Here is a 20,546-nt window from a genome sequence, read left to right as displayed (position 1 = left end):
TATGTAACTATGTATGGCGATGGATGTTAACTAGACTTATTGTGATCATTTTGCAGTATATACAAATATCAAATCATTATGTTATATGCCTGAAACTAGTATAATGCTGTATATCAGTTATACCTCAATTAAACAAAAAATGGAATTGCCTGTTTGGAATGCTCAAGTGCCACCTCCCTGTCTTTGTTCTGAGGCACTGTTGGGAACTTTAGGGCTCCTGGGACCACAGTTCGATGCCGCTTTAAAGCGTACTGATGTGCTGAAACTAGTAATCTGTATTTTAAAACTGACTTTTAAGTGTCCTGTATTGTGTAAAGGATAATGTTGTAGGAATTTTATATGTTGTGAAGTGAGTGAAAGATGAATGCTCATGAAAGGTAAGGATGAACTCATGAAAAGAATATAGCTACACCAGGCTTCTCTTTTACAGGCTGGAGCTGGAAAGAGTTTTCTTTGTAAGTGTTCCTTTATTGAAATCTACAACGAGCAGATCTATGACCTCCTGGACTCTGCATCGGCTGGACTGTACTTAAGGGAGCATATTAAGAAGGGAGTCTTCGTTGTTGGTGCTGTGGAGCAGGTGGTGACCTCAGCTGCTGAAGCCTATCAGGTACCCTGCCTTGAGCAATTTGATTCGTAGGCAACATAGCATGCTGTGACGAGCACCTTGATCTCAAAAAAAGAGAAAGAGTTGAGTTACTAAAAATGTTTTGTGAAGCCATAACCAGAATGTTCATGAGAAGAAATGAAAGAAGGATATGACACTGTTTTATAAATTTCCCCTTAGTTAAAATAGAAGTTTGACCCCTGATTTTGTGTTATTTTGGTGTTGTTCATTCCGGTCATAGACTCCTAAAAACCACCTTACATGTCACTGGGGGACCGTTTGTTAGTGACCGTATCCCTTTAGTTGTTCCTCCTGGGAGCTGCCCTTTTGTTTTTTGGGTTTTTTTTTTAAAGGATATAGAGTTACAGTTTTATTTTATTATTATTTATTTATTTATTTTATTTATTTTATTTTGGCTGTATTGGGTCTTCGTTGCTGCGCACGGGCTTTCTCTAGTTGTGGCGAGTGGGGCTACTCTTTGTTGCGGTGCGCGGGCTTCTCATTGCGGTGGCTTCTCGTTGCGGAGCATGGGCTCTAGGCACACGGGCTTCAGTAGTTGTGGCATGCTGGCTCAGTAGTTGTGGCATGCTGGCTCAGTAGTTGTGGCACACGGGCTCAGTAGCTGTGGCACAGGGGCTTAGCTGCTCCACAGCATGTGGGATCTTCCTGGACCAGGGCTCGAACCTGTGTCCCCTGCATTGGCAGGCAGATTCTTAACCACTGCGCCACCAGGGAAGCCTGGAGTTGCCCTTTTGAAGAGCTCCTGGGATCTCTGCCCTTCAAACCAGCTGGCTCTGCTCTCTATTTTCTACCCTTGTTTATTACTTGTTAGGTGTCAAAAGGCAACCTCTTTTGGCCATTCAGCTCAGAACAAAGAAACCTTTTGACAGGAATTTGCAAAATATTCTATTCATGTTTTTTTTTTGAATTTTTTTAAATTTATTTTTTTTATACAGCAGGTTCTTATTAGTTATCCATTTTATACATATTAGTGTATATATGTCAATCCCAATCTCCCAGTTTGTCACACCACCACACACACACACACCCCGCCACTTCCCCCACCTTGGTGTCCATACGTTTGTTCTCTACATTTGTGTCTCTATTTCTGCCTTGCAAACTGATTCATCTGTACCATTTTTCTAGGTTCCACATATATGCATTAATATGTAATATGTTTTTCTCTTTCTGACTTCACTCTGTATGACAGTCTCTAGATCGATCCACATCTCTACAAATGACCCAATTTCATTCCTTTTTATGACTGAGTAATATTCCATTGTATACATGTGCCACATCTTTTTTATCTATTTGTCTGTCGATGGGCATTTAGGTTGCTTCCATGACCTGGCTATTGTAGATAGTGCTGCAATGAACATTGGGGTGCATGTGTCTTTTTGAATTATGGTTTTCTCTGGGTATATGCCCAGTAGTGGGATTGCTGGGTCATATGGTAATTCTATTTTTAGTTTTTTAAGGAACCTCCATACTGTTCTCCATAGTGGCTGTATCAATTTACATTCCCACCAACAGTGCAAGAGGGCTCCCTTTTCTCCACACCCTCTCCAGCATTTGTTGTTTGTAGATTTTCTGATGATGCCCATTCTAACTGGTATGAGGTGATAACTCATTATAGTTTTGTTTTGCATTTCTCTAATAATTAGTGATGTTGAGCAGCTTCTCATGTACTTCTTGGCCATCTGTATGTCTTCTTTGGAGAAATGTCTATTTAGGTCTTCTGCCCATTTTTGGATTGAGTTGTTTGTTTTTTAAATATTGAGCTGCATGAGCTGTTTATATATTTTGGAGCTTAATCCTTTGTCCATTGATTTGTTTGCAAATATTTTCTCCCTTTCTGAGGGTTCTCTTTTCGTCTTACTTGTAGTTTCCTTTGCTTTGCAAAAGCTTTTAAGTTTCATTAGGTCCCATTTGTTTATTTTTGTTTTTATTTCCATTACTCTAGGAGGTGGATCAAAAAAGATCTTGCTGTGATTTATGTCAAAGAGCGTTCTTCCTATATTTTCCTCTAAGAGTTTTATAGTGTCCAGTCTTACATTTAGGTCTCTAATCCATTTTGAGTTTATTTTTATGTATGGTATTAGGGAGTGTTCTAATTTCATTCTTTTACATGTAGCTGTCCAGTTTTCCCAGCACCACTTATTGAAGAGACTGTCTTTTCTCCATTGCCTCTTTTGTCATAGATTAGTTGACCATAGGTGTGTGGGTTTATCTCTGGGCTTTCTGTCTTGTTCCATTTATCTATATTTCTGTTTTTGTGCCAATACCATATTGTCTTGATTAGCTTTGTAGTATAATCTGAAGTCAGGGAGTCTTATTCCTCCAGCTCCAATTTTTTCCCTCAAGGCTGCTTTGGCTCTTCGGGGTCTTTTGTGTCTCCGTACAAATTTTAAGATTTTTTGTTCTAGTTCTGTAAAAAATACCATTGGTAATTTGGTAGGGATTTCATTCAATCTGTAGATTGCTTTGGGCAGTATAGTCATTTTCACAGTATTGATTCTTCCAATCCAAAAACATGGCATATCTCTCCATCTGTTTGTATCATCTTTAATTTCTTTCATCAGTGTGTTATAGTTTTCTGCATACAGGTCTTTTGTCTCCCTAGGTAGGTTTATTCCTAGGTATTTTATTCTTTTTGTTCCAAGGTAAATGGAAGTGTTTCCTTAATTTCTCTTTCAGATTTTTCATCATTAGTGTATAGGAATGCAAGAGATTTCCATGCATTAATTTTGTATCCTGCAACTTTACCAAATTCATTGATTAGCTCTATTAGTTTTCTGGTGGCATCTTTAGGATTCTCTATGTATAGTATCATGTCATCTACAAGCAGTGACAGTTTCACTTCTTTTCCAATTTGTATTCCTTTTATTTCTTTTTCTTCTCTGATTGCCATGGCTAGGACTTCCAAAACTATGTTGAATAATAGTGGTGAGAGTGGACATCCTTGTCATGTTCTTGATCTTAGAGGAAATGCTTTCAGTTTTTCACCATTGAGAATGATGTTTGCTGTGGGTTTGTCATATATGGCCTTTATTATGTTGAGGTAAGCTCCCTCTATGCCTACTTTCTGGAGGGTTTTTATCATAAATGGGTGTTGAATTTTGTTGAAAGCTTTTTCTGCATCTATTGAGATGATCATATGGTTTTTATTCTTCAGTTTGTTAATACGGTGTATCACATTGATTGATTTGCATATATTGAAGAATCTTTGCATCTCTGGGATGAATCCCACTTGATCATGGTGTATGATTCTTTTAATGTGTTGTTGGATTCTGTTTGCTAGTATTTTGTTGAGGATTTTTGCATCTATATTCATCAGTGATATTGGTCTGTAATTTTCTTTTTTTGTAGTATCTTTGTCTGCTTTTGGTTTCAGGGTGATGGTGGCCTCATAGAATGAGTTTGTTCCTTCCTCTGCAATTTTTTGGAAGAGTTTGAGAAGGCTGGGTGTTAGCTCTTCTCTAAATGTTTGATAGAATTTGCCTGTGAAGCCATCTGGTCCTGGACTTTTGTTTGTTGGAAGATTTTTAATCACAGTTTCAATTTCATTGCTTGTGATTGGGTCTGTTCATATTTTCTCTTTCTTCCGCTGGATTCTAACCTGGCCAGTTGATTTTAAACAATTTTTTTGTATGTAATATTTGATGCATATAACTTACTAAGCATAATGTTAAAATGAACTTGCAGGACCCCATTAGACAATTTAAATATCACCAATATTATCATTCTACCTGTCTGCTTCTTTCTATCTCATATCCCTGGTTCCTCCCTAAACATAAGCACTGTGCTGAATGTCATTATCATTTTCTTCTACTTTTAAATCACATATGTATGTATTTCTTAAAATGTTAGTATTGCCTGTTTTTGAGTTTTAAAAAGAGGTATGTATATTGCCTTCTATAACTTTTTTAAAGTCAACAGTGTATGAAATTCATCTGTGTTGCCTTTTTTTCACTGCTGTGTAATCCATTATATGAATATTTATAAATAAATATATATATATATCAGGGTTCATTAATTTATTCTTCCATCTTCAGCAAATCTTTTTCAAACATCTTAAACTGTGACTCTCATAGTAAGAGATAGGTTTTACTTGTGATCCGGTGTATGTATATATGCATATTCAAAAAATAATGTTGAGATTTTGATTAGAATTGCATTGCAGTTAGAGACCAGTTTGGAGGGATTGACATCTTTACAATAGAGTTCATACATGAACATGGTATGTCTCTTCATTTAATTGGGTCTTTAATGTCTTACATTACAATGATTTTCACCATAAAAGTCTTACCTTTTTTTTGTTACCTTTATTCTAATATACCTTATATTTTTTATTGCTCTGGTGGGGGATAACTTCTTTTTAAAATTACATGTTGTCGGGCTTCCCTGGTGGCCCAGTGGTTGAGAGTCCGCCTGCCGATGTAAGGGACGCGGGTTTGTGCCCCGGTCCGGGAGGATCCCACATGCCGCGGAGCAGCTGGGCCCGTGGGCCATGGCTGCTGGGCCTGTGCTCCGCGGCGGGAGAGGCCGCAGCAGTACTGCCAAAAAAAAAAAAAAAAAAAAATTACATGTTGTCTGTTATGTATATAAATGCAGAGTTTTTAATAGAATGCTTTTATAATCAGCCACCCTGTTAACTATCTTATAAAATCAAGGATGTGTGTTAAATTTTGTCAGATGCTCTTTCTACCTCTACTGCGATGATCACGTGGTTTTTCTCATTTAACATGTTAACATGATAAAATATTGGATTAGGTTTGTCAGTGTTTTGTTTATCATTTTTCATCAGGGCTTAAGATTGAGATAAACGTATTTTTCCTTTTTCCTACTTTCCTTGTCTTGCTTTATTACCACCTTTATGTGTTTTCTGGAAATATGTGTGATTAGAATGACCTGTTCTTAAAAAGCATGTAGCACTCATCCCCAAAACATCTGGGCCTTGTGTTTAGTTAGATTGATTATTTGTTTATTTATTTATTTATTTGGTAAGAAGATTTTCAACAACAAATAAAAATTCTTTAATAGACCTATGCAGGCATTTGGGGTCAGAAGTCTTGATAGGTTGTGTGTTCCTAGAAAAATTTTAGTTTCCTCTAAGTTTTCAAATATATTGGCATAAAACTGTTCCTAGTATTCTCATTTTAAAAATCTTTGCTGTAACTACAATTTTGTTCTCTTTTTGAATAGTTGTGATGGTTTATATGGCCTTACTCTTTAATGTTTTATTTTTACTTTCTTTGGGTTTATCCTACTTTCCTTCCGACTTCTTAAGCTCGATGCTTAGCTCATTGTGACCTTTCTTTTGTATTTAATGCTATAAATTTACTTAATATTACTTAAAGTTTACACAAGTTTTAATATCTTAACTGTCATATAGATCTAAGTATTACTCCATTATAATTTCTTTTTTGACCCATGATTTACTTAGAAATGTGATTTTAAATTCCCCAATTTATGGGAAATTTAAATTTATTTTTCATGTTGATAGTTAATTGCATTGGGATCAGAGAATGTGGTCTTGTGTGATTCCTAGTCTTTGAGATTTATTGAGAAATTATTTATAGATTAATACAATGGCCACCTTTTATAAGGGTGTGCTTGAGAAGAATGTACATCCTTGGGTATAGGTTTTTATATTTTTACTAATATTTTTTTGTCTGTATAATCTGTCAATACTTGAGATATATTAATCTCCAACTAAAGTGTTGGTTTTGTCTTGACTTTTGTCTATATACGTAAATATATATGTATACATATAGAGATAGACTTTTATTAGGGGCATATGCAAGTAGTAGAATTAATATATCTTCCTTTGATTTGAATTCGTAGTTTTGTATTTATATTAACACAGTTTTCTATTATTTTTTTAATTTTTATTTTTGGCTGCGTTGGGTCTTTATTGCTTTGTGCGGGCTTTCTCTAGTTGTGGAGAACAGAAGCTACTCTTCGTTGTGGTGCGCAGGCTTCTCGTTGCAGTGGCTTCGCTTGTTGTGGAGCATGGGCTCAAGGCGCACGGGCTCAGTAGTTGTGGCATGGAGGCTCTAGAGCGCAGGCTCAGTAGTTGTGGCACATGGGCTTAGTTTTTCCATGGCATGTGTGATCTTCCCGGACCAGGGCTTGAACCCGTGTCCCCTGCATTGGCAGGCAGATTCTTTTTTTTTTTTTTTTTTTTTTTACGGTACGCAGACCTCTCACTGCTGTGGCCTCTCCCGCTGCGGAGCACAGGCTCCGGACGCGCAGGCTCAGCGGCCATGGCTCATGGGCCCAGCCGCTCTGCGGCATGCGGGATCCTCCCGGACCGGGGCACGAACCTGCGTCCCCCGCATCGGCAGGCGGACCCCCAACCACTGCACCACCGGGGAAGTCAGCAGGCGGATTCTTATCCACTGCACCACCAGAGAAGTCCCTAGTTTTCTATTATTAACACAGTTTTCTATTAACATATTTTGCCTTAAAAATTTATTTTGTCTGATACTGACATACCATTCAGCATTCTTTTGATTAGTTATTTGCCCGGTATATGTTTTCCCATCAGTCCTCTGTGTTTTAATGTTTTAAGTTTTTCTACAAGAAAAACCACATAGTTATATCTTGCTTTAAAAAAAAATTTTTTTTTGGACAGCATCTTACCTAACTTTACATAAGTATGATTGTTGATATTGTTGGACTGGTTTCTACCATCTTTCTTAGTGTTTTGTGTTCTGTTTTATTCAATGCTCTTTCCCCTTTCTTCCTTTCTTTTTTAAAAATATTTATTTATTTATTTGGCTCCGTTGGGTCTTAGTTGCAGTATGCAGGATCTTTAGTTGGGGCATGTGAACCCTTAGCTGCAGCATGTGGGATCTAGTTCCCCAACCAGGAATCGAACCTGGGCCCCATGCATTGGGAGTGTGGAGTCTTCACCACTGGACCACCAGGGAAGTCCCTCTTGCTTCTTTTTAAGATGAGCAATTTTAGGTTAACAGCAAAAGTGAGGGGACTGTATAGTGATTTCTCATATATCCCGTGCTCCCCCAAATGGGTAGCCTTCCCCATTTTAAACATTCCCCACTAAAGTGGTTCAATTGATGAACTTACATTGACATATCGTAATCACCCAAAGCCCATAGTTGACATCAGAGTTCACTCTTGGGTTGCCTTTTTGGTTTTGATCCCGTATGCAGCACCATTTGTTTAAAAAAGTTTTCTCATTTGGTTGCCTTTGCACCTTTAAAGAAAATCAATTGACCGTACGTGTATGGGTTTATATCTGACTGTATTCTGTTTCATTGACCTGTGTGTCTGAATCAGTTACCAATACACAACTGTCTTAATATTGATATTGTTGCTCGATATTAGGCAAACCTGAGGATATCATAGGTTTGGTCCCCCACCACCACAATAAAGCAAATATTGCAATAAAGTGAGTCACATGAATGTTTTGGTTTCTCAGTGCATATAAAAGCACTCTCCTATAGTTTATTAAGTGTGCAATAGCATTATATCTAAAAAAACAATGTATATACCTTAATTTAAAAATATTTTATTGTTAAAAACTGCTAACCATTCTCTGAGCCTTCAGTGAATCATAATCTTTTTGCTGCTGGAAGGTCTTTCCTCAGTGGTGATGGCTGCTGACTGATAGGGATGGTGGTTGCTGAAGGTTGGAATGGTTGTTGCAATTTCTTAAAATAAGACAACAATGAAGCTTGGTGCATCAGGGGACTCTTACTGTCATGAATGATTTCTCTGCAGCTGTTTGGTACCATTTTACCCATAGTGGAACTTCTTTCAAAATTGGAGTCAGTCCTCTCAAACCTTGCCCCGCTTTATCAACTACGTTTATATAATATTCTAAATCCTTTGTTGTCTTTTCAACAATCTTCACAGCATCTTCACCAGGAGTAGATTCCATTTCAAGAAACCACTCTCTTTGCTCATCCATAAGAAGCAACCTCTCATCTGTTTTATCAGGAGATTGCAGCAGTTCAGTCACATCTTCAGGCTCCACTTCTAATTCTACTTCTCTTGCTATTCCTACCACATCTGTGTTATTTCCTCCACTGAAGTCTTGGATCCCTCAAAATCACCCATGAGGGTTGGAATCAGCTTCTTCCAAAGTCCTGTTAATGTTGATATTTTGTCCTCTTGCCACGAGTCGTGAATGTTCTTTATGGCATCTAGAGTGGTGAATCCTTTCTAGGAAGTTTTAGTTGACTTTCCTCAGATCCATGAGAGGAATCACTATCCATGGCAGCTTTAGTCTTATGAAGTATATTTCTTCGATAAGATTTGAAAGCCAAAATGACTCCTTGATCCATGGGCTGCAGAATGGATGTTGTATTAGCAGCCATGAAAACAACATTAACCTTGTTGTACATCTCCACCAGAGCCCTTGGGTGACCAGGTGTATTGTCAATGAGCAATACTAGTTTCAAAGGAATTTTGTTTTCTGAGCAATAGGTCTCAACAGTGACCTTAAAATATTCAGTAAACCATGTTGTAAACAGATGTGCTGTCATCCAATCTTTGTTGTTCCAGTTATAGAGCATAGGCAGAGTAGATTTAGCATAATTCTTAAGGCTCTAGGAATTTTAGAATGGTAAATGAGCATTGGCTTCAACTTAGTCACCAGCTACGTTAGCCCCTAACAAGAGAGTCAGCCTTGCTTGACACAGGGTTGCCACAAACCTTCAATTTGTAAAAAACATAATATCTGCAAAGCACAGTAAAATGAGTTAGGCCTGTATTGTTATTGCTGAGAAGTACGTCTTGAGATCAGGTAGAGTAAGTTCTCTAATTTCTTAACAATTAGTTTGGTTATTTTTTAGTCCTTTGCATTTTCATATACTCAGATTTAGTTTGTTAGTTTCTACAGAAAAGACTGCTGGGATTTTTGAGTGGGATTGGGTTGAATCTGTCGATCAATTTGGGGAGAATTAATATCTTAACAATATTGAGTCTTCCAATCCATGAGTATTCACCAAATAGTTTTGTGTTTTGTTTTTGATTTTTGTTTGTATTTGGCCTTTGCATAAGTATTTAAATAAGCAGACTTGTATTTGCTTTTTCACCTTATATTGCACAAATGATAGCATATTTTACACTTGCTTTTTAAAAATATTTTATTTTTATAAATTTATTTATTTATTTTTGGCTGTGTTGGGTCTTCGTTGCTGTGCATGGGCTTTCTCTAGTTGAGGCGAGTAGGGGCTACTCTTCGTTGAGGTGCACAGCCTCCTCATTGCAGTGGCTTCTCTTGTTGCGGATCACGGGCTTTAGGCATGTGGGCTTCAGTAGTTGTTGCACATGGGCTCAATAGTTGTGGCTCGCGGGCTCTAGAGTGCAGGCTCAGTAGTTGCGGCACACATGCTTAGTTGCTCCGCGGCATGTGGGATCTTCCCGGACCAGGGTTCGAATCCGTGTCCCCATCATTGGCAGGCGGATTCTTAACCACGGCACCACCAGGGAAGCCCTGCACTTGCTTTTTTAAGCTAATAGTATTTTGAAATTTGTCCCATGTTTGAGGACCTCTCTCTCTTTCTCTTTGCAGCTGTATGAATGTATCATTATCTACTATTTAATATACAGTATGTAGTGTTGTGAAAAGGAAGCATGAACTACTAACCAAAAAAATAAAGATATAAACAATTTCATTTTTATGCTATGGCTGGTTAATAGAGAGGGTTATAACAGCTCCATTTATTGAGTGTATGTGCTAAGCCCTGTGCTAACTTCTTTTGTATACGTTATTTCATTTAATTTTTTATCTACTTTTTGAGATAAGCTACTAATTTCTTCATTTGATCCAATACATATTATGACCGTGTCACTCAAGAATGTAGTTCTCAGACTATGGGTGTCACATAGGAGGTTGTTAGAAATGCAGGATCTCAGTCTCTACCTCATGTCTGCTGAGTCAGAATCTGAATTTTAACCAGATCCTAGCTGATTAGCATTCATATTACAGTTTGAGATGTTCTGCCCTGTGAGGTAGGTACCCATATTCCCATTATACAAATATGGGACTGAGCCTTGAAAAGGTCAGCTGGCCCCCAGACCACACAACTGGTAGATAGTGGAGCCAAGAGTTGAACTCATGTTCATCCTATTCTAGAGTCTGCAGTCTGAACCTTCATGTATCTGCTTGCCACAGGGAATAGGGAGGGAAAACAAATACTTTGTAGACCAAAAGAGCTAATAAAACTTTGGGCTTGAAGGTAATTTTAAGATTTATTTTATCTAACTTTTTCATAGTCTTGGTAAAGAAGAGGGTTCAGAGAGATTTTGCGATTTGCATTGAGTTAATACAAATAGAGAAATGGCAAAACCCATTGTAGATCCTATGCCTTCTGATTTCCTGCTTGTTTTCTTTCATGACATGGAGAAGAATCAAAAAAGGAAAGGGAAAGGAAAATAATTTGAGTGTATTCCTCATTAGATAGTCTCTCACCACTCTTTGCAAATTTCCTACTGATGTTTGTGGCTGTTGTGACCACTTGGAAGTCGTGATAACGTATTTTCCTTTTGCCTAGGTGTTGTCTGGAGGGTGGAGAAACAGACGTGTGGCATCAACATCAATGAATAGAGAATCCTCTAGGTCTCATGCGGTCTTTACAATTACAATAGAGTCGTTGGAGAAAAGCCATGAAACTGTGAACATACGGACCTCCCTTCTCAATCTGGTGGATTTAGCAGGATCTGAAAGGCAAAAAGATACCCATGCAGAAGGGATGAGATTGAAGGTAAGAATGGAATTATGGTCTTCAATTCTTGACTGAATTATTACTAGAAGTCAATACCAAGCTAAGTGTTTTGAGGGCTACAAAGGGTTAAGAAATTGCTTTCATCCAAAAGGTATAGAAATTTTTGTTGTGGGGTAGGGACAGTAAACATACATGGGATATGACAAGTGTCAGTAGCAAGATATTTGAATTCATGCCAAAAGGGGTGATATTATGAGTGGTAGCAGGGGTCAGAGGAAGAAGGGTGTGACATGGTCTGCTTGGGGGAAGCATGGCAAAGTAGTTCTTGAGTTAAGGGTTAAGGACCTCGTTCTAGGCTAAGGTATTACCAGAAGTTCTTGCTAATATGTATTGCTAATGTTTATATGTATGGTAATATGTACTGTCAATAAAATGTGTGTGGCGGTCCAGTGGTTAGGATTTCGCTCTTCCAATGCGAGGGACACAGGTTCAATCCTTGGTCAGGGAACTAAGATCCCACATGCCCTGCGGACAAAAAAAATAAATAAATAAAATGTGTGTGGATTCTACAGTTTAGAATATATAAGGGTGGGGGGGGGGAAGAGTCAGAAATGGTGGAGGAGAGGGTCTTGTTTGCCTTAAAAGTGAGGGTTTGAGCCGCTTGAGCTCTCAGGCAGTTTCAGTCTGTCTCACATTTGTGTTTCTATGGGGAATGAAGCAAAGAAAAATAGCATAAGTTCAAAATAGGACATATGCTGGGCCCATTCTAAATGCTTTATATATATTAGCTATTTAACCGTCCCAACAACTCTGGGAAGTGATCCTATTGTCCTTTCTATTTTGAAGAAACTGGAGGAAATTTTCCAGGGGCACATGGCTAAGAGTCGCTGAGATTCAAATGGTAATCCAGATCCACAGACAGGGCTGTCAACTGTGACCCTAAATCACCTTTCTGAATGGTAACACATAGTGGCAACTCCGAATTCATCACATCTTGCTTAATAATTTCTATTCCTCCTCTCTTTTTTTCTATTCTCCCACTTCTGCAGACCCAGTTATCGAAATATGCTCCCTACGGTAAAAATCCAGTGTAACACGTTTAACCCAAACATTTTTCTTTTCTCCTGAAACCAGTCTTTTAAAGGGGTTTTATTATACATTACATTGTAGAATTAGACTGAATGTTCTCTTGTAATATGTTCATTGGTGGCTTTGTGGGACATGGGAGTGGGTTATTAGTTACCATACCCTTATAATGTAGCAAACATTTTAACATAAAAGGATTGAAAAATATGCCTATTAATGCACTGCAACTTTTTTTCCTCTGTTCTCTTCTAGATTTTATCCCTACCTATAGGTCAGTTTAAAACTATTACAATTAGGAGGTGACACTGATATTTTTTTCCTTCACGTGATTTTTGTGTTTGTATTTGAATAGTACTAAAATTGCAGTGTGCGCTTTGGATAGGAAAAGGTTAGTGGACAGTTGAGGACATCTTTTTGCTGAGAAGTTAGTTACCTTAACTAATATTGTCCCTGTCTTGCCTTTCCATTCAAAATTGCCACCCTGCTAGGTATATTTTAATTCAAAATACTAAAAAGACATCAGTGCACCTCAATTTTTTGTTCTTTTTCCCCAACGCCCTAGGAAGCAGGTAACATAAACCGATCGTTGAGCTGCCTGGGCCAGGTGATTACTGCGCTTGTCGATGTGGGTAATGGAAAACAGAGACACGTTTGCTACAGAGACTCCAAACTTACCTTCTTACTCCGGGTAAAGTAGATCATTGGGTTCCTGGGCCCCTGTTTTGGTTATGCTCGCTATGGTTGGTAGTCGGATAATCTCTCAGCCTTGGTGCTAATAATATACATTTTCTTTGCTTAAAAAACATCTTGTGGTTTCTCGCCTGGAAATGTGTACCATTCATATCATTAAACAGGATTCCCTTGGAGGTAATGCCAAAACAGCCATAATTGCAAATGTTCATCCTGGATCTAGGTGTTTTGGGGAAACCCTGTCAACGCTTAATTTTGCCCAAAGAGCCAAGCTGATTAAAAATAAGGTAAAATACTGAGTATGCTTAAGTAAATTAGAAGAATGTTTAAGCTTGCAGTATCTCACTTTTGTGATTGCCCTCATATTAACATTAGCTTTTAGTTATTGTATTTCTCTGTTGCGAAAGCCTAACTGTAAGCAGAGTTTCTATTTTATCTTTCCGAGCCTTCTATATCGCTCATGTAATTTGAGGCTAGAATAGGTCTTGTCATTATTGTTTGGCTAGCTTTTTCTGAAGGGAAGGCAAAGTTTTTCTTTTGTAATTGGGCTGGAGACTAAATTTATTTACCTAAACCACGCTATCGGAGCTGGGTGCTGGGAGCAGGAGGATCCGCTATGAACGTAATTGGATGCTATTGACCAACTTTGTCTTTCAAGTTGTCTGTAACTCTAAGGATTCCTCATTTTTCTTTATATACAAGAAGTTTCCTTGATACTTGTGTACACCAGTGGTCAGAAAACTTCCTGTAAAGGGCCCAAGAGGTAAATAATTTCGGCTTCTTGGACCATATGGTCTCTGTCCCAACTACTCAGCTCTGCCTTTGTAGTGAGAAAGCAGCTGTAGATGATATGTAAACATATGGGCATGGCTATGTTCAAGCAGCACTTCGCCAACCCCTGGTGCAGACTGTCAAAAGACCAAGGAGTTCCCCACTTGCTTTGGAGAGGTTGGAGGGCTCTTTGGTTCTAGACAAAAGAATCAGAGGGCATAAATTGGCAAATTAATTTCTTCTCTCTTTCAAAGGAGAAAGGGGTCATTGTTACCTCCCAAAATAGACTCCCTGGTGATCTTATCATGGTAAAAGCAAAGAGGTCCATGTTGCCTCTTCCCTTGGGTGAGGCAGAAGAGTATAGGTCTGGTTATTCATTCATTTTATTGGAGTATGAACCCCCTGTGGGATATTTGTAATATGAGGAGGAAAATCATTAGAGCTTCCTGACCCTACCTCTTGGGACTTACTAGAAGATTTTGGAGAGTGGAGAACTGCAGGGATAATTAGAATTATGATGTCACCGATATGACAGTGATGTCACAGTGTATAGGAATGCCTTTTAATGAGGCTGTCCATAAGAATCAGAAATAACTAGAAATGGCTTCTTAACACATGAAATAACAAAACCAGGAGCCTTATACTAGTCCCTGCCAATGGTGAGTCCTCTGCTGCAGCCTACCAAGGGAAAGTGGCTCGGATGTCTGGAATTTGTTTAAGGGTAAACAGTCCTTCCCAGTGGGCAGACCCAGCTACAGACAGGAACATGGGGACCTTGGGGCTGTCAGAGGTTTCTCCCTCACTCTGGAGTATTGGGTGTTTGATTTGGTTGGTTCTCAGCTCTTGACTCTTGTTATCACCCTCTAGGTTTTGTGAGACTTTATGAACTTCTTAGAAGTCGTCTCAAATAAGACATTTCTTTAAAACAGCATTTAGTTTGATAATAAAACAGAAATGGAGTTGTCAAACCAACTCTCCCTTCCAGGAGACTGTTAGGAAATACAGGGTTGGATTTTTCTGGAGAGGGTGGTTTCTTCCAAGCCAGTGGAGCTCAGGTCAGCTCTGCAGTTCCTTACACCTCTTTAGTGAGCGAAGACAGGGGGAGGTGACACTCATGGAGGTGTTTGCTCTTCATGGGGTGGGGTTATCTCAGGAAGAGGCCAGTGTTAGATGAATATACGTTGATCCCAGAGGTGACCCAGCCCAGCAGGGCCCAGGGCTAGTCAACAGCGGAGACCTAAGTGGGGGCTTGAGGGGGGGAGGGGAAAGAGTCTCTGGCTCTTGGTGTGAAGGCAGAGGGGAAGGAAGCTCCCTCCACACTCCAGCACACTGATTTTGGAGCCCTTTGGACTGTTTGTGAGATGCAAGTGCAGTTTTGTTTGGTCTTCGTCACTCCAAATCATACAAACAAATATAAACACGAGACTGTATGACTCAACATTCTTTTAATGCTTTTTAAAAAAATTCTTGAACAGGCAGTGGTAAATGAAGACACGCAAGGAAATGTGACCCAGCTCCAAGCTGAAGTGAAGAGGCTCAGAGAGCAGCTGGCCCAGCTTACTGCAGGGCAGATAGTACCAGAAAGCTTTCGGACCGGAGGTACGACGAGCGCGGTGTCCTCTAACCTGAGGAAATCCAGGTGTGGGTATTAGTATGAGAGCCCTCCAGTGACAGGAACAACACAGTAAGGCTACCCAGATTTCCCACAAGTGTCTGTTCCTGTTTATTTCACCTACATAGGAACATGGTACTTTGTAACCAGACACAGTTACCACAGGTACTGATTTCTGTGAGATGTGGTGGGAAGGGGGAGTAGAAATAATTTTGAATAATTTATCCCTAATAAGTGCTAAAAGGAGATACTAGTAAATTTCATTTAGATCCACTTCCAAGATGCTGTCATATGTAATCTTCATATGTTTACTAAATTGGATATGAGAGACTTACTTTTCTTCAAAGAATAGGTAATTTGTAGACTGGGTTAATTTGAAATTCATGATCTGGTGATGAGAGTCTGATTCTTTAAGACGAATTGAGAGCAGTCAATCAAAGGCTATTTTAGCTCATTTCTTGTTCTTAAAATTTGGGAGATAAAACATTTTTCCTCTTTCCTTTTCTTTCTTACTGGACCCGTTACAGGCAAAGACGAGACTGACTACATGAAGTATTTCCGAGAGGCAATGTTATTTTTTAAGAAATCTGAACAGGAAAAGAAGGTAGGAAACTGAATTAGTAAAAGGGGATTCAAGATATTTTAGGCTTTCACTATGAGGAGCTTTTCCGAGTGAAATAAATGGCACAAGTAAATACAACGAAGACTGAAAAACCTAATTTTGCCTTTGAGATTAAATGTGAAGTTAGTGTTTATTGCTTGTTTTGTGAAAATTTAGGGAAGCCCAGTTATTTTTTATGTTTAACCAAATTATGAATTTCTTAAGTCTTTGGTAGAAAAAGTTAGCCAATTGGAAGACCTCACCCTCAAAAAAGAAAAATTTATTCAATCTAATAAAATGATCGTGAAATTCCGAGAGGATCAAATAATGCGCCTGGAGAAGCTCCACAAGGAATCCCGGGGAAGTTTTCTGCCCGAGGAACAGGATCTTTTGCTGTCGGAATTGAGGGATGAGATTCAAACTCTGCGAGAACAAGTGAGTACATGACATTCGCAGTAACTGTAAAACTAAAAGAAGTTCAAGGCAAATATGAATCAGTCACCAAGTTGGTCAGTAAATTTTTGTAATTTAATACAAGAGAAAGTGGTTTGTTTTTTTTTTTGTTTTGTTTTTTTGCGGTACGCGGGCCTCTCACTGCTGTGGCCTCTCCCACTGTGGAGCACAGGCTCCGGACGCGCAGGCTCAGCGGCCATGGCTCACGGGCCCAGCCGTTCCGCGGCATGTGGAATCTTCCCGGACAGGGGCACGAATCTGTGTCCCCTGCATCGGCAGGTGGACTCTCAACCACTGCGCCACCAGGGAAGCCCGAGAAAGTGTTTTAAATGAATTCAACTGACAGTATGATTGCATAATGTGCCCACACACACACACAATTTTCTAAACTAGTAAAACCTGAAGGGAGAAGGGAGGATGTGGTGGTGGTGTCACTGCCCTGGCAGTTAGCCCCAGCAGGCCAAGCACACTTCCTCCCAGTGGGCAGCGATAACCCAGTGGGGTTATCGGAGCCGGTAGTCTCTTCACAGCTGAGCCCTTTGAAGTGTTGTTGTTTTTCCTTTTCCCTGAGAATCTGGATAGTTGACACAGGCACATAATTAAAAAACAGGATAATCTCTTACCAGAGGGGATATCTTTTGAGAGTTTTTCTGCATTTTCCAACTAATATTGATAGATGTTTTTACTTCTATTCCTTTTGTGCACAGAAGACAGCATACACACTTTTCTGTACCTTGCCCTTTTCATTTAATGTGTCTTTGGGGGGCATTCCACCCTGGTCAGTAGAGAGTTTCCTAATTCTTTTCAGTGTGTTAATTCAAGCCGTCTACTTTGCAGGAAGAGCCTGCCACAATGTGCACCCTGTGCTTATCACCGCAGGTGCCTGGGTGAACGTTTCAGGGGTAGACAGGGAAGTTTCGAGTTACCAGACCCGAATGTAGAGTTCAGAGTTGTAGGATATGCACGTATTCAGTCTGATGGTAAAAGCTGAGGTGCTCCCCACCCCCGCAGTGCCTGCGGTGTCCACAGTGTTTGCTGTTGGCTTTCGGAAAGACTTGTTCACTAAGGTCATGTTTGTAAATACGTAGGTCTCTAATTCTTCCATGTGACAGGTAGAGCACCACCCCAGAGTTGCAAAATATGCTATGGAAAATCATTCCCTCAGGGAGGAGAACAGAAGACTGAGATTGTCACAGCCTGTGAAAAGAGCCCACGAAATGGATGCCCAGACCATCGCAATCCTGGAAAAAGCTTTCTTTGAAGTATCTGGCACAGAGAAAAATGACAAAAGTAAGACGTGATAGTTGTAAACATGCCTTCTAGGGGCAAGGGGACTGTTTAAAAGGGCATCGATATTGCCTTGCATTGAGGGTTTTCATTTTAGCCTCTAGACCTGGTGTACAAATTTCTTATATACATACTTATTCTTTATGGAGGCTAATAGATACCCATTAGCAAAGGAATACTCAGAATATCTCTGTCTTACAGATAAAAGATTGATTCAGATATTACTTTACACTTTTATTAAATGGAATTTTCCTATTTTAAGTATTTGAAATGAAAAGTACTTAACTAATGACAACATGAATGAGTGTAGAGTTGAGATATTTATTCACCTGACGAACATCTGTACAGTGTGAGAGATGTCAGAGTGATCAGACTCACGGTCCAGCCAGCACGGTGATTGGTCCTGATGTCATGGTTGCGGGTCATGCTTGCCAGTGTACGTTCTGCTCTACATTAGTTCTGTAAGTTTACTGTTACTCTCTGAAAAGTGGTTTAGTTACTGATGTGATTTACACGCTTGACAGCTATTGGTGTTAATGCTCTGGGATTTGGTAACAAAGTCTATGTTTGCTCCATTCTTAGAGTGAATATCTTCATGGTCTTTTATCACACTCTGTTTCAGCCTTTGTTTCTCTTTAGGTTGAAATTGAGATCGTTCTAATCTTTTTATACTGCAATGATAAAGGAAAAAAATACTTTTAAAATTTCCTTTTCCAAGCCTTCTTCCATTCTGTTATGAATTAACAAAAGAATAAAATTCACAGAATGTGGGTTGTAGAGAGACCACAATTTTAGATGCAAAGTTAAAATCAGGTTTTCTATATTAACTATTTTTTCCTACAATGCTCTGTATTTTGTTGGCCATTTTCCCCTTAGTAGTACCTTAACTTAACTATCTTTGAAAGATACTAATGGTAATTTCTGGACCTCACCATCTTCTAAACATACATCATTCTCTAAACAATTTCTTTTTTAATAAGCAGTTTGGGTATTTACTTCAATCTTTCTTCTTTTTTTTAAACATATTTATTTTTTTAATTTATTTTCCTCATTTTTTTTTTGGCTGCGTCGGGTCTTACTTGCGGCACATGGGCTCTTTGTTGAGGCATCTCTGTTGAAGCATGCAGGATCTTTTCATTACAGTGTGCAGTCTGCTCGGGTTTCTGTCTAGCTGTGGCACATGGTCTTCTCTCTAGTTGTGGCATGCAGGTTTTCTCTCTCTAGTTGTGGTGCACAGACTCCAGGGCTCGTGGGTCCTGTAGTTGTGGCACGTGGGCTCCTCTGTAGTTTGCGGCAGGCAGGCTCTCATTGAGGTGCACGAGCTCAATAGTTGTAGTGCACGGGCTTAATTGCTCCACGGCATGTGAGATCTTAGTTGCCCGGACAGGGATCGAACCCACGTCGCCTGCATTGGAAAGCTGATTCTTTACCACTGGACCACCAGGGAAGTCCCTCTCTAAACATTTTTACATGTTATTTCCCATACTGAAACTCAGTGGCACTCTTTCCAACAAATTCAGCCTTCTAAGCAATCCCTGAAAATTAATATATTCTACCTGGTAGATGCTACCAAGTTCTTTCAGTTGGCTGCCATTGCTATTTGTTTCTTTTGCTAAAAATTCATTGACCATTGGCACTAATTCCTGCAAGATTCAATTGGTGATGTTTCTCTGTCCAGCAGTGTGGGTGTTATACTTCAGTCATTGTTTGCTCTTTTCACTTAATGGAAAAGGTGTTGGCTTAAATATGCCCCATCATCCTGTGGCTTCACAGCTTCTCAGAAACAACTTCTGATACTCTTCGATGTACTGGGTTGTGTCTTACGTCTCCTCTTGAGTTACAGGCTCTTGTATTTTAGGGTCCACTTTCCAATGATTTCTCTTTCCTCCTTGTACTTCAAAATTGATACCTGGCAGAGAACTTAGAATATGTATTCTGTTATTTTTCTCTTTCAAAGACCAGGTTGTTTCCTTATCAGGTCAGCAAAGATTCTCTCCTAAAGCTCCGAAAGAGCCATGTTCGTTAGCAAACACTGAGAAGTTAAAAGCACAACTCCTGCAAGTTCAGACAGAGCTGAATAATTCAAAGCAAGAATATGAAGAATTCAAAGAACTAACTAGGTAAAGTATAAATACACATTCATGCTTACTATTTCTGATCTTTTAGTGTTGGTTTGTTTTGGTGTTTAGCATTGATGATTTAATTGAGCATTTACCTTAAATATTCTAATGTAGCTGCTAACTTGTTTTGACATGAAGGAAAAGGGCTTGCATCTAGCTCTTTTTCTTTACTCATTTTTAAAAATTGAGGTACAGTTGACATAAACTTCTAGTCTTTAATAATATATTCAATGAACTAGATGATACAGATGTTTTAAGGGATATACCCATTGAGATGAGTATCTGTTAAAGTTACTTGTAAATTCTTTATCTGGCCAGCAAATTTAAATCACCACTGTTACGAATTAGATCAGGATTTTTAGAAATTACAGGTTTGTTGATATTCTTTTTTTTTTGACATTCAAGTTCTATGCAGTTATTTATTTTTTATTAAATTTTTCCTGTTAATATTCTCACTTGATATTCTTTGTAAAAGAAAACAAAGATAAACCACATTCATATTATAACTAAGATTAATCCTATTCTAAAATATATAGAAATGTTTGTTTTAAAAATAACATATTACATATGGAATCATTGTGGATTGTTTGGGCTTTTGAATTGGAGCGCTACCATT

At 38.9% G+C, this 20,546-nt stretch overlaps 1 protein-coding gene across 1 annotated transcript in view; it reads left to right on the top strand.

Moving 5' to 3' along the window:
* Nucleotides 1-20,546, top strand: part of KIF15 (kinesin family member 15) — a 67,540-nt gene that overhangs the window by 17,383 nt on the left and 29,611 nt on the right. The window contains exons 5-13 of the mRNA XM_029242077.1: nt 431-610; nt 11,140-11,349; nt 12,959-13,084; nt 13,251-13,373; nt 15,333-15,456; nt 15,997-16,073; nt 16,296-16,505; nt 17,636-17,813; nt 19,789-19,930. Of these exons, the coding sequence (XP_029097910.1) occupies nt 431-610; nt 11,140-11,349; nt 12,959-13,084; nt 13,251-13,373; nt 15,333-15,456; nt 15,997-16,073; nt 16,296-16,505; nt 17,636-17,813; nt 19,789-19,930 (1,370 nt within the window). The remainder of the gene's footprint in view (nt 1-430; nt 611-11,139; nt 11,350-12,958; nt 13,085-13,250; nt 13,374-15,332; nt 15,457-15,996; nt 16,074-16,295; nt 16,506-17,635; nt 17,814-19,788; nt 19,931-20,546) is intronic.

Source organism: Monodon monoceros, unplaced genomic scaffold (assembly GCF_005190385.1).
Source record: "Monodon monoceros isolate NGI ecotype Baffin Bay Population unplaced genomic scaffold, NGI_Narwhal_1 Super_Scaffold_3, whole genome shotgun sequence".
Taxonomy (NCBI): domain Eukaryota; kingdom Metazoa; phylum Chordata; class Mammalia; order Artiodactyla; family Monodontidae; genus Monodon; species Monodon monoceros.
This window is presented reverse-complemented; position numbering and strand designations above follow the sequence as displayed.